General features: G+C 39.9%; 1 protein-coding gene across 4 annotated transcripts in view; it reads left to right on the forward strand.

Annotated features, from left to right (window-relative positions):
* The first annotated feature begins 9,721 nt into the window (after positions 1-9,721).
* Positions 9,722-14,620, forward strand: part of LOC147462193 (uncharacterized) — a 42,112-nt gene continuing 37,213 nt past the window's right edge. Inside the window, exon 1 of one of the 4 annotated variants that reach the window (XM_086509601.1) lies at positions 9,722-9,960. Coding sequence is in view for 2 of the 4 variants with exons in the window: in XM_086509597.1 (XP_086365723.1) it covers positions 9,987-10,047 (61 nt within the window). In the remaining 2 variants the exon portion in view is untranslated. Of the gene's footprint in view, positions 10,048-14,620 lie in introns of all 4 variants that reach the window. The other 3 variants (XM_086509602.1, XM_086509597.1, XM_086509599.1) reach the window with 3 other exon arrangements.

Raw genomic sequence — 14,620 nt, forward strand, 5'->3', positions numbered from 1 at the left:
TTCATCATAAGACCAAGTTTTACAAGTGCAGATACAAACAAAAGGTTTTTCTTGAGCCCACTTAAGTACAAAGCATCCAAAAAAGTGAGAAAGAGTTTCCACAAGATGTAATAAGCACAATCTTCCCAATTTCATGAAGTAAATAAGAGGCATTACTGGAACATATGACACTATTCCCGTAAGGAACAAGCAAAGTAATGTGCAAATGTGCTAGCTTGCAACCTATCAAAGTACCACACGTGATCCAAAAATTTGGCATTACATACATCATGAATAGCTGGCTTGTTTTAACACTGCACACTAAAACCCACTCTAGATCCTACACAACGTTTGCCGAATCTACATTGGAATTAGTATCTACAATGGTCTCACTTGCTTCTTTCTTGCTATTCACAGAAGCATTAGTTATGGGGCAAGGCTTGCTACTTGCAAAAGAATTATACCTGGCAAAGGCGACATTCTTATTTTGTTGTGCAAACACAAATGCCTAATCTAAGCACACTTCTAAGTGGTAATTAACTGCTCATTGGGATCTTTAATCCTCGTAAGAAATATATCCATGTCATCCTCCTAGTGCATTATCTTGGACTCTAGCTCCTTACGCACGTACACAACATTTGCCAAATTTATACCGAGATTCACAGAGGGTAGCATATCCCATGCATGTTATGCTATTCATGTTGAGAAAATGTGTGGAGTAATGGAACATGTAACAAAAGTTGCAATCAATTCATGACCTTTCTCATCATCCCAACATGCCTCTGTAGAATGGACAAAACAACTCTAATAGAAAAACTACTAGAACTTGCACCATCATCCACAAAACCTATATCCATAGTGGTTGACCTCTTACATCACAACCCTGCACAATGTTCCAAATGCCCTTTGCAACAAGGACATAGTTGTCCTCATCTAGTTTATTCTCACCAGATAGCATGCAAAAGACACCATTGTTGTTATCCATGGTCGATGATTGAACTTGATGCAAGAACTACCTATCTCAAAGAAAAAAATGCACAAAAATCAATATGTGCTATATAGCACAACCCACAAGAGACTACAGTGTCTGAGTTGCATAAATATTTTCAAAAACCTACACAAAAGGATAGATTTTTCTACACAATACTGTCAATAATGAAAAAACAAAGTCAGTGAGCCCAAATCATAATTTTGACAGGCCTAAAATCAAGGATCTCACATGAAGGTTATTTTGCCCTATGACTACTCAGTAAAAATCACCTTAATGAGACCATGTGGGTCAAAGGGTTGTTGGCAGGCTTGCCCTGGATGTCAAAGCTCACTCTGATACCAATTATGTTAGGAAATAGGACGTAGCTAAATAGATAATTGAGTGACTTACTTAATGGAGAGAGAGAAGTTTTCACATACGAGAGATTATAGAGTAGAGAGAGAGAGAGAGAGAGAGAGAGAGAGAGAGAGAGAGAGAGAGAGAGAGAGAGAGAGAGAGAGAGCACGCGATATACGTGGTTCACCCAATGTGGGCTATGTCTACGAGAAAGCAGCCACTCAATGGCTTTAGTACTTCAAAACAAGAAGTAGGTTACAAAGGGATTATACCCTTAATAGAGCTCTCACCTTGTTGCATCAACTTCACACTATGAAATGTGTGTAGAAATGACCTCCTTTTATAGGCCAAAAGGGCTGCCCTCTCTCATGAGAGGTAGCCATGTGTAGCTTCCCTTGTGTAGATAAGTCCAAATCAGACCCTTCAATCTACCCATGTGTGGCTGCCCTTGAGAAGACAAGTCCGCTTTTGAATTTGGCCACCGGCCATTGACTTCCGACCATCGGCCACCGGCCATTGACTACCGTCCATCGACCAACCGGCCAAACGATCGGTCGTTTTTTGACCACTTTCTGGCCGCCATCCGGCCATAATATTCCGACAAAAAGGAATATTCCGATGAGTGATTTTCTTAACGCACAATGGCTTCTCCTCATACTGGAGGCCTTACAAATGTGCGTTTTTAACACAAAAAATTACAAGCGGTAAATCAAGCTCCATAGTTAACAAATTGTTGGAAATACAGTTGCCGATGTGCACAGAAAGATGGAGAAGATGAAGAATAAGCTCAAGCGCCCACAACACTATGAGTATTATTGTGTGACAATATGAATACTTTCTCTAGAATGATGTCTTTATTGATCGATGTCCCTCTTGATTGATGTTTTCATACCACTGATGCATATCACAATTTTGACTGACAGCACTTTTGTTACTTTGAGATAAAGGCATGTACATATGGTATTGTGATGCCATTTGATGGCATATTTGATGCATTTAAGCATCATTGTGCTTTCTTAAAAACCTCTCATCTGTTTTTTAAGGCCAATTCTCATTTAGGTGGGAGTTCTCATAATTGTACTTGAGTTGTTCCTTCATTGTCATCTATTCGAGCGCATTGTGTTGATGTTGGGGTAAAATCCGGGTGCCTTACCCCAGACCGAACACAACGTCCAACTGCCCACTTACTTTTCCCCTTATTCTTTGTACATGTACAATAATAAGGAGCTCTCTTAGTCTTCGATTTGAGAGGTAGATTCACCCCACTCCCATGTCGCCTCTTCTCTTCCTCTTCCCGAACACAATCTTTGCACACACTCACTGTCCATCAACTTGTATCAGAGCGCAGGTGCAATGATGGCTCCCCGACCCCATTCCCCCTCCCCTCGTGCATGAGACAATTGTGGCAAGATAGCTTGGAAGAGCTTGGTAAAGTAGATTTGAGAGCTGCTTAAGCGATCTTGGAAGGTCAAGGCTTTTAAAGCAACTACTTTTTATCTCAACCTTTGGATTTCACCATGCACATTCCATAAGCAAGGTCACCTTAGAGATTTGGAGTGCAACACTGGAGTGTAACCAAGCAAGGACCTGAAAAGTTTTTCACAATAGAGCACCTATAAAAATAGCACATGGGCAGCAGTGAACGAGTGAGATTTGGGTGGTTTTTTAAGAAAATTAAGGCTCGATACACACCTTCGCCTTCCCTACTCATCATTTTTGGGGGTGAGAAACCATGTGTTATAGATTGAGGTGTTGTTATTTTAATAAAGTGAGATCTCTTTCAACTCGTTTGATTACCTTATTGGTTCAACGTTTCTGCCCCACTCAGCTGTCAGCAATTCAACACCCACCCATCCTTGGGCAGGGGGTTGTGATTGTCTAAAACATTGTTTGTGGTCACTTTTTTGCAACCAATAATTTTTTTCTTGCTTTTCACATTTGCATGCCCAAGGGTGGGCATGCGATGTGTAAGAAACCTAACACAACTACAAAAGAGTAGCGTTTTTAATTCTTTGAAAATCAACACAAAAGGGAGCATCAAACTTGAGCGCAAGTTCATTGTGTGCTTGAGGGAAGCAAGTAGAGGTCATGAGCACCTTTGGGAGCATTGGCATCTCTCTCTTTCTCTCTCTCTCTCTCTCTCTCTCTCTCTCTCTCTCTCTCTCTCTCTCTCTCACACACACACACACACACACACAGCAATCAAGAAGCCTGGAGTCATTCAAAGTGTGTCTATATCACACACAAGATCCACAAAGGGGCTTGGCATAGAAAAGGGTGTGTAGCCTTGAGAGAGTGTGTATCACACACACACACACACACACTCATACAAAGGGGCTTGGCATAGAAGAGGGTGTGTAGCCTTGAGAGTGTGTCTATCACACACACACACACACACACACCATTCAAGAGGGAGATAAAAAAGCAGGGATTGTGCTTTTGACGCACACCACACACAACACTTGGATTTAAGTGGGAGATCATTGGGTAAAGGCGGTGTGCCTTACCTAGGGTCGGACGCAGTGTCTAGCCATCCACTTAGTTTCCTTTTATTCTTTGTATGTATACGAGAATAAAGAGCTCTCTCACTCTTCTACTTGAGAGGTATCTCCATCCCGCTTGTATTTCGTCTCTCCTCTTCCCCTCCCCACATTCACACACACACGCAGCCCTGCTCTCTTGTTTTTTTTATCTCTTGTATTTGTATGACTCTTGTGATCACTACCTTTGTACATTTGTCTAGCCATTTATTAGCGTTTCTAGTCGGTTTAGTATAGGCAATTGGATGAATTTGGTCTTTATATATTTTCAAGCTTTTTGTGGGCCATAGTGAGGTTTTTCAAAGTCAAGCACAACTAGATATCCCCTTGTGTAGCCTTGCCATATGTTATGTATAGTGTGGGAATACATGTGTTCCATTAATTCTAACATTTCTACACTACACACCGCATTAGGAGAAATCTTATGACTACTTCTATTGATTCCCAAAATGGAGTTGCTAAGAGGATGAAGTATACAATTCAAGGGAAAAAAATTCATTATGCTTCAAACGGATTTTGAGCTGAAGCAATGAAAACCATGACTCATGTGGTTAACAAATTTCGTATGAAGGCACTTGATGGTGTTGTTCTAAAAGAAGCTTGGAGTGCACATAAACCTCCGTATGATCATGTGAGAATCCTTGGTTGTGAATCCTTTGTGTATGTGCCAAATAAGATGAGAATGAAGCTTGGACCAAGTTTATAAAAGCATGTTATTGTTAGCTATGCAAAAGAGGTGAGATTGGATATTGGATATTGTTTATGGCATCTTGTGTCTCATAAGATAGGCCATAGTAGTGCTATCATATTCGATGAGAAGAAAATGCATAAAATGCCTCCCAAAGAGGGTGAGATATGAGGAAGGTTACTTTTAGGATGTTATGCCACTTGTTCATGAGTAAAGAAAACAAGCTATCCATGCGCCACAATGTGAAAAAAGTGCACAGAGTGATGCTCTTATTAGCTCCAACCAAGCACAAAGTAGTGAAAGTTCATTGAGTAGTTTGGAAATACCAATGAGGTATCCGATTCCTCATGTGGTGCATTGAGAAGGTCAATGTTAGTTTCTAGGACACCTGAACAATTTGTGCGAAGCCAAGCGTATACATTATGTCAGGAGATTGTGGAATGAAAAGCTTAAGCAGAAGAGTGTTGTGAATTTAAAGATATATTCTATTTAGAAGAATCAAACTTGGGACTTAGTACCCTTGACAAAAGAGAAGGATGCTTTGTTATGTGAATGGGTCTACAAGTTAAAGATCACACCCATTTCAAGTACAAGGCTAGATTGGTTACTAAAGGTTTGAAGCTAAAGCAAATAATAGATTTTGGCAAGGTATTTAACATTTTTCAAAATGACTACTCTTAGTTCTTGCTTTGCTATTGCCATAGCTTTGGTAAAACAATCCATCACTGCATCCCCTTGCTCCATGAAGGTGATAAGAAACTATATATGTGACATGAATAATAAAAAAATCTACAAAATTTGTCAATAGAATAATGCTATAACATGCACACAATACTTACTTTGCAAAATGGACCATTGGAGAGTGCCACAGGACCTACTGCAAGAGCTACAAGATTTACCATAAATTCTCTATGAAAGATAATAATGCAAAAAAATAGTGTGAACTTTATACTTAGGTCTTGGGTTCCATAGCACACTTGACCAAAAATAATAAGAGAGGTACAATCTAGAGGTTGTCGAACACCCCAATGTATGATCATGGCTCAATGTTTACAATAAAACTTGGGAGTAATAATCATTCACAATTCAATCAAGTCTCATATTACAATGGAAAATGATATTAACTTTGAGCTCAATCTTTAATTCTATTGTGAGCACTAGAGACTGCTCACACCCAATTTAATAAGAACTCCAATCTGACTCAAAAATAACTATATTTTTATCCACATTTATCGCTTAAATCAATCTATAAAAATCTCAATTATTTGATAATCTTGCTTACTTGTGTTATCATGGTCAACCAATACAAAGTAATATAGATTGGACAATGGAGATATTATACACACAGACCATCTGTCATTTACTTCTTCTCTCTCTCTCTCATGCCTAATATATAAAACAAAATCATGTGCAAATCAAGTGTAAACATTGATAAAGGAGTGTTGCCAGCTTAAACACTCTAGTCAAGGTAAGGTAATTGCTAGCAAACATTTTTATGCAAGCAACCCAATTAAAATTTACTTAATTTTTTTTTATCAACATTGTGAATTCTCCCTCTCCCTCTCTCTCTAGATTTCTCTTTCAAACAACTAACAGTACGGTTGAACCAAAAAGTGAATGCTTGTTAAAGAGACAAAACTCTTGCAATAATCCACCTTCAGTACTTGAGGCATAATAAAAAAAGATCACAACAATAGGTGATACATTGCATCAAAGTATCCAAGGAAAGCAGCTTGGTTAATCCTATGTAATTGGTCAAATGTAGCTTGATTAATCTAAGGAAATTGTTTAAGTTTCCAAAGCACAAGTAGACAAAATTTGGAATATGTAGACAACTCTATGTGTCATTCCTTGAATGGGATTGATGTCAAAAAGCATTATAAACCTTTGATTTATGTCAATCTTGGAATATACTTTTACTATTTGAGATATAACATATTCAAGCCTTGATTGTGATTGTTGGGATGCATCCATTGGAGTTATGCTTTGAAAAACTAACTCGTGATTCTTCTTCTTGATGACAAAATCTTCAGCTTGTGATGCTTGAGTAACTTACTTGACCTTGACAACTAGGGTTAAAATAAGAAATACATCTTTTCAACTTTGTTGGTCTCTATCTCTCTTTTACTTTTGTCTCATGAATAAAAGTTAGAAGGTTGAAATGTGAATATTCCCTTTAGCTTTGTGTCAAGAAGGATGGAGATTTAGAAGGTTATAAATATTTTGGCATAGTGTTCCTTCACTTTTGCCTAGAATAAACCACCTAGATGCCAATGGCCACACATCTAAAGGAAAGAAGGATGTGCATGACATCCAAGGCAAGGTCAAGAAGAATGATAATTAGGAGGTTGATGTTGTCACATACCTTACAAAATCAATCTCATTGACAATGAACATGAGTCCTGTCACAATGAGCATGCTAAAATCTCATTGACAGTGAACATGAGTCCCAATAAAATGAGTATGTTACAAAATAGTGTAAAATGTTGCTTTGCTTGTTTACTCAAAATTCAAAACTCGTTCTAAATTAAGATGCAAATTCCTCTTTGAAAGCTTTTCTTTTGCCGCCCTTTCGAAGTCATTATCACCATGTTTTCATGCTATTTGATTTTTACTGTTTACTTTAGGATGTGAGCATCTTTGTGCGAGTCTCTAAAAATGTGTGATTTGCTAGTATAGACAATGTAGAGGGGGACTTATAAAAATGGATATCAAGTGCATTCAAGGAATAGTAGAAAAACATTTATTATAGAGTTTGCAGTAGAGAAATAATATTTCACAAAAGAACTTTATATTGTCCAAAATATATCGAGAAAGCTACCTTTTGTAGCTTTGATATTGAAAATTCTCTTCAATTTTTCTAATCTTAAAATTGATCTCAATGAGCTCACAAGTCACACTCATGCTTGCTATCACGTCCCTTAGTAACACGATAAAAGTTTTTTTTGTATATATAGTGGTTTGTTGATATACTAGGCTTTGGAATACAACCACTTTTGTTTCTAACTTTAGAAGGCTAATCATGATGAGTCAGCAATTGCTCGTGCTCTCCTCATGCTTGTTGAAAAAGCAAAGGTGTTTTAATTTCAAGTGAGAATAAAGTGAAAGCCCTGCATGCATGCTCTAATCTCTTAAAGATAGAACTAATGACAATATTATGGTTTTTTTATGGTTTGCTAATTGAAACATGATGCTATTCAATTTTCACAATTTGGTTTCTCCACCAATAACACACACTTTCTTGAAACGCATTGAAATTTTAGAGCTTTAGCTAAGCCAAAAGGCTAAGCAACACTAAGCCTCTTGGGCGGGCCAAAAAAGTAGACTATTGTGATGTTTTAGCAAGACATGAACAATAAGACAATAACCTTCCCAATCTCACTAGAAAAGGTCTAGAAAACTTTTAAGAAGTTCCTATTTCAAACTCAAATGCGTGTTCGTCTGGTTCTTGATGATTCCAAAGAGAAAAATACACATTGACCTCTAGTGTGTGCGTGCACACACATGTATCTATATGTATGCCTTCATATATGCATGTATATGTGTGTGAGTGTGCATTTCTCTCTCTCTCTATATGTCTCTCTGCCCCTCTCTCTCTAGGATAGTTTCCTACGACGTTAAATTCCTCTTCTTCTTCTTCTTCTGCTCCTCTCTCTCTCTCTCTCTCTCTCTCTCTCTCTCTCTCTCTTTGTGTGTGTGTGTGTGTGCACATGTACATGTGCACGCATGCGTGCTAGATTTAATAACCCATTCCTCTCTAGACTACAAGATGTTGAATTTAATTTGACCTGTCGGAAATATCACATTTGGTATCTTAGGACTGTTTCTACGATGTAAAAAGCATCTCTCTCTCTCTCTCTCTCTCTCTCTCTCTATGTAGCCCAAGATTAGAAAAGATTAATAAGAGGGTTCCAAACATTTACCACATCTTTTCCCAAAGGAACTTTATCTCTTCTTTGCACATACTAGCCTTTATAAGTTTTTAAATCTTCTAATGTCGCAAGAGGGTTTCCAAAAGCCAATTGGTCGATAGCAACATTCTTCTCTTTTCAAGCTTCCTCATTCCACCTTTTTTGTACCTACCTATACGTTACATATAAAGGACTTTGCAAAGAATCTATTCACATTCCAAGCAAATGGCATCATTCGAGCTTGTCCCCCCTTCCTCATGTAAGTGCTCTTTCCTCAAGGTGGATTCATGTAGATACGAGCTTTCATGTTAGTGCTCCTCTCCTCAAGATGGATCCATATAGATAGAACTTGGTAGCTAGAGTAATGTCTCTTTCTTTGTGATCTTATTTCGATACATTAGTCAACATTACATTTAAAACATACAATTCCTTCTAACATGCCAAAAATCATACTCCTATTGAGTAAAATTTCTTTTCAACAGTGGTATACTTGCTAAATTGAGTACACATTTGTAGATGGACACATAACATAGAGATTAATATTTTTACGATTATAAGTTAAACAGCTCTTGAAAGGAGAATGAAGCATAATATTTCATATCATTACGTAAATGCATGTACTTTGAGCCCTAGGAACTCCAAATTTGATGTAGTCATCCCTTGAATCAAGAAAACTACTCCTACATGGTGTCCAATGTAGGTTACTATGTTTTCTCTAAGTATAGTATCATGATTATTTTTTACTTCGCGCAACCCTAGTCAACTTAGTCCAAGCTCATTGAACCACAAGACCTACTAATAAATTGGCAAGCTAGAGTATTTGATATCGCAATGGGAACAAATGCTTGATCTTCCTAGTATGGTTCAATCATCATGAGCAAGGCTATTGCCTTTACATTTTCCTTTTGTGGGGGTGTTTCTACTTCTAAGTTAACTCTTTCATATCTATTGAAGCATATGGTGATTTTGGTCGTATGAAAAATGTGGCCTTACTTTATACATAAATAGAGGCATTAATTTGCAAGAAACTATTTCTATATAGATCCATTACAAAATAAGCTATCATACAAATAAAAAACTGGGATAATTTCACCCTTAAGTGAATGGGGAGAGAGAGAGAGAGAGAGAGAGAGCTCTTCAATGACAACACACATGACCCATGTAACTAAAACTAAGCACAAATTATGCCCTTACTATGGCTTGTAATGACCTTTGAAAAGTCATTGCAAAATTGGTCACAGTAGGCTAGGTTAGCTTAGCGTCTCAAAATGTCCACATAAAGCGGCCAGTTTGGGACGGCTTGATGTGGAGATTAAAGAGTGCCAAAAAGACCATAGACCGCTGGAAAGTAGTAGCTCTCAGCCTCTTGCTAATGTTTGTGCACCCAGAGGATCACCTGAATCATGCAATGGGCAATTTTCTACAGTTTCAAAACCTCTTTTGAATGCTAATGAGGCTTAAGCAGCCATGCTTAGCACCTTCTGTACATCAGCTGCGTCTTTGATCAACCTCAAGGTGAGACCTCATGCGCGCGAGCGCGAATGCCCACGCACTTACGCACACACGCACCCACCCACATGCCGTTTTCTCTGGTTATGCAAGGTAAAAGTTCTTTTCTCCCTTTATTCTTTTCGGTGAGAAGGCTTCAACTATCTTAGGTGCATGATTTCTGCTCTTTAATTCCATGGTCGCATGCTAGCATTTGTGCAATTGTTCTGTTCGTACTTATTCTCAATTGTCGCCGGTAGAATTGGGTGACTATGTACGACGAGCAGATTGTGCGGAAACATCTAGATCATCACGTGCAAAATGCCATTCGTTCTAGGGGATGATCATGCAAAATTCACATTTGTCAGCATGCAGTTGTGGTTATGCACACATAATCTTATATTTCTCTGAGCTTTTGGCAGTAAATGAGATTTTGTAGCTAGGTGGGGCATAATTCCAACCGTCATTACGATTGTTCTGACACAAATGACTTCTTTTTGCTGCTTACGAGCACAGACAACTGTGACAGAACAAAATTAGTTGAGAACTCCTTCAGTAAACAGACCGGAATTTCTGCGACTTGACCTTACATGGTTGATTGAATTTGATTGGAGGACATTTTGGATTTTTGATGTTTTTTAGAAAGTGAAAGTGCAGAGAATGAGTTTTTGTGTGAAGGGGATTTCTCGTAGTTGGCATCACGAAAATTGCCTTGTCTCCTGTAAAATTTCATGCATCTATGCATAGGGTCGCGCCCTATACTTGCTATGTTGGTCTGCAGCCTTCTACAGACACCCACAACAGCTGCATGGCATGCTTAGAGTTGCATTGCCAAGTTCATAAGTGACACACCGTCCCATGTGAAGCACATATGCTGCCCACTTGACATCTTATCTTCTTGGCTTAAGCATTCTAATTTATCCTAGTGATTCTAAGCTTTAGAAAATATTGTGTAAGGTTCAGAGAGGTGCTGCAGGGTCTAGATGAGTTTTGATTTGTGATCTGAAAACTCCTTCCCCTGCTAATTCTTGCGAACTTGTGTGCTTGCATGTGCTCAGCTGCTCCCAACTTGATCGCCCATATGTAAATTTTCGCTGGTGTTTTGTAGCTGCTGTCAATTTATTTCGTTACTGTTTCGTAAGCTCCTACCGTACTAATTCTCTGGGCTATACAGACACCAAAATGCCAGCAGCCCATCAGCGTTTTTGGTCAGTTTTCAGCCTTGTCGTCATTGCCAGCAGTTCCCCCATCGCAACAGATTTCAGCCTTCAGCCCATTAGCATCACGAGCGTTTCCAGTTTTCAGCCCATCGCTTTCCGGGGCGATAGCCGATTAGCCCACAGTATCGTCGTCGTCGTCGCAGTACCCCAGCATCTAGCACCCCTTGCGTTTCGGCTCGGCTCCTGCCTAGCTCAACGTAGGGATCATCAAGATCTTCGTGTCCTTAGCACCCAAGTACCTTCAATACCCAAAAGTACCATCAGTACCAAGTACCAAAGTACCCACAATATCAAGCACCAAGTACCCGTAGTACCCAGTCCTTAGCCTTGCAGTATCAAGCATTTACGCAGTACCCTTCAGTATCTCATCGATATCGAGCATCCGTAGCATCAAGTACCCATTAGCATCTCAGCATCTCAGTCATTGTATCAGCATTTGTGCTAGTAATAAAGCAAGTACTCTCGCAACAGAGCACGGGGGCCCTTGAGGGTGGTTGGGACCCAACATGCTCTCTCTCTCTCTCTCTCTCTCTCTCTCTCATCGAGTTCAGTTCAGTTCTTTTTTCAAGTGAAGTTAAAAATTATCTTCTTCTTCTTCTCTCACTCATGCCTCTCTCTTCCATTGAGTTCAGTTCAGTTTCTCTTTTCAAGTGAAGTTAAGTAACCTTGTATTTGTGCGGAGTACTAGATTCGAGCTAAATCCTTAAACACTTCCACTGCACCTGACAATATGATGGAGAAGAGATAGAGACATCCTTGCTCTCGTTCAACAGAGAAAGTTCTTTTTCTTGGCCCTTGCTCTTGGAAGGCCGTTTGTCCTGATCTGGAGATTCCTTGTGCGCGTCGGCACCTCTTTCCGCATCTTCCTACTGCGGGTTGCTACCACCGGCAGGATTTTTCTGACACCCATCGGGAGTTGTTCCTTGCGGCTTCTTGATTTCTTCCAAAACCTTTCGGACAAGCGGTAGTGATCTTTTTTCAAGCACAAGAACCGGAGTAACCCCTCCGTTCTAAAGTCTCGGACTCGATGGTCGATTCCTTCCCATACGGGAAATTCGTGAGAGACGAGCTCTCACTACTGTTTCCGTTTGTACCTAGAGCGTGAAGCTCTACAGACCGTTCTTGATTTCGTTTCCGGAATCTCTAAGCATAGGCCAAGGCCTCTTTGCTCCTTGTCCGTGATGGAGTTTCTGCAAAAGCACAAATACGAAACAACTCCTCGTATTGCGAATTCACAATCGGTACTTGTCACTTCAAGTGTGGCAGCAAAGCGAACTTCGCGTATTGGTTTCGCTCGATCACTTTTGCAGATTCTCGGTGGAGGTGCTCCTTGCTGCTAGCACTGGTGAAAACTGGGTGGTTGAGAGAGAGCGTTGGCTACTTTAATAGGCATCCGCACCCAACATGAATAGCCGGTGCGGTGCCGGCCAGAATAGCTGCAAGAGGTAGTGCTAGAGGAGTGTTGGAGCTGGCGATGCTTAAGAGAGAGATTCAATGCTGATTTTCAGCCAAGAAAGCCAACGCTGATCGTTTATTTTTGTAGCCTTGCTTTAATTTAAGTATGTATTAAGTGGGCAGCCGGTCCGATTTTTAAAATATGTGAACCTGTTTAAAAACTCAATAAATCTCAGTGAGCTGAAAATTGATGCTACGCAGTCACATTCCAGGCGTCCCCAGATGCAATTCTCAGGCACAGATGCAATGCAAACAGAGATTTCTTGTGGGAAAGCATCTGCTTTTCCCGAAAAACACTTAAAAATATTCCGCTTTTTAGAAAAAGCTTCTCAAAACCCATCTTTATTCTTTGCGTCTTTACGCGTAGCCCTTTATCAAGTTTGGATTTCCTGCCAGACCTACGGAATATTCCCTTTTCGATGCTCCGTCACCCATCACGTGACGCATCAGGAATATCCGATTCCCGGTCTCTCCTACCGAACTAAACGATACAACCTTGTCGCGATGCTTAATGTCACCCATCATGACACATCAGTTGTCTGTTCCTGATGAATTTCAATATTTCTAGTAGATCTACACTTCCTAACCTTACGATTGAAGTACCAGGCGAGTTGTCTCCTTCAAGTCTTGAAGATCACATGATTGATTTTCGAGTAGTACACCACCGAACAGCCACTTTAAAGAGTTAGCGAAGGCAAAAATAAAGAAACAATGAACCAGAAGATTTCCATATTACAAGGATCGATGATATACTCGACAAACTTCAGGATTCTACTTGCCGAATTGATCTGAAGAGTGATTATCATCAGATCCGAATTGCTCCTGGAGACGTCTACAAGATAGCTTTCAGGACGACATTTTGGATTTTAAGAGAGTACCGACATCATTTGTGGGTACTTTCTCTTACAACATTGTTGTTCTCCCCAAGAAGGAAGTAGAACTCAGACACCACCTGTCGTAGGTTTTCCAGGCACTATGGAAGCATAAATTGCTTATAAATGTGAGAAAAAAAACCGAGTTTTTTTGCCTGAGATACATTTCTTGGGACACATCGTCTCAACAGAAGGGGTAAAGATGAACCTGGCCAAAATTGAGACTATTGGCCTGATTTGAAGAATGTTCATAAGGTACGGTGCTTATCTAGGCTTGTGCTCATAATTATCGGTGGTTCATTCAAAATTTGCAGAGATAGTTTTTACTTTGCATATGCTGATTCAGAAAGGAGTTCCTTTTACTTGGAATCGACAAAGAGTTGCAGCCTTTGAGACTCTCAAAGAAAAGTTGACTACTGGACTCGTGTTGGTCTTACCAGATTTTCACATTCGAAGTTTCTATGTGATGCTTATGGTCATAGTCTTGATGCAAGAAGGCCATGTAATTGCTTATGAGAGCAGGGTCTTTTTACGTCCTGAAATGGTTGCTCAGATTTATGAAAATGTCACGGGACACATCCAACCCTATGTGCACGTGGACAAGCTACAGCATGACCAGGGTTGGGTTCAGTTTAGTCAGTCTAGAATAGGAAGTGAGCTGGCACTTTTGTGAGTCTGTTCGCAGACCGTGCATGACCAGTCACTTAGATTAGATGCATATCCTCCGATTGCACATAGCATGATCACCAGATTTCCATCAGAACCCGTCAGGAGCATTTTTACAGTGCATAGACCTATTTTCCCTATTTTTGATATTTTTCACTTATTTATTAAGTTACTTTTGTTGGGAACTAGGTAGGGAAATTTTGCTAAGATAATATATAAGCAAACCAAAGTTAGCACTTTCTGGCAGAAGAGGCAGCAGGACCGGTTTGTTCATCAGGCAACTTCTCAGCAAGACTCCCCCCCGCGACAACTCTAGCGTTTTCACTCACCATAAGGCCTAGCGTTTTTGCATTAGATCAGCCAGTGTTTTTGCACTTGCAGATTCTCGGCAACAGTACAACCTCATATCAGCCCTAGCGTTAGCAGATTCCCCCGCAGATAGCAGATCAGCCCTAGCATGTTTTTGGTGCAGCA

This window comes from Adiantum capillus-veneris, chromosome 3 (assembly GCF_014529385.1).
Source record: "Adiantum capillus-veneris isolate H3 chromosome 3, ASM1452938v2, whole genome shotgun sequence".
NCBI classification, from domain to species: Eukaryota; Viridiplantae; Streptophyta; class Polypodiopsida; order Polypodiales; family Pteridaceae; genus Adiantum; species Adiantum capillus-veneris.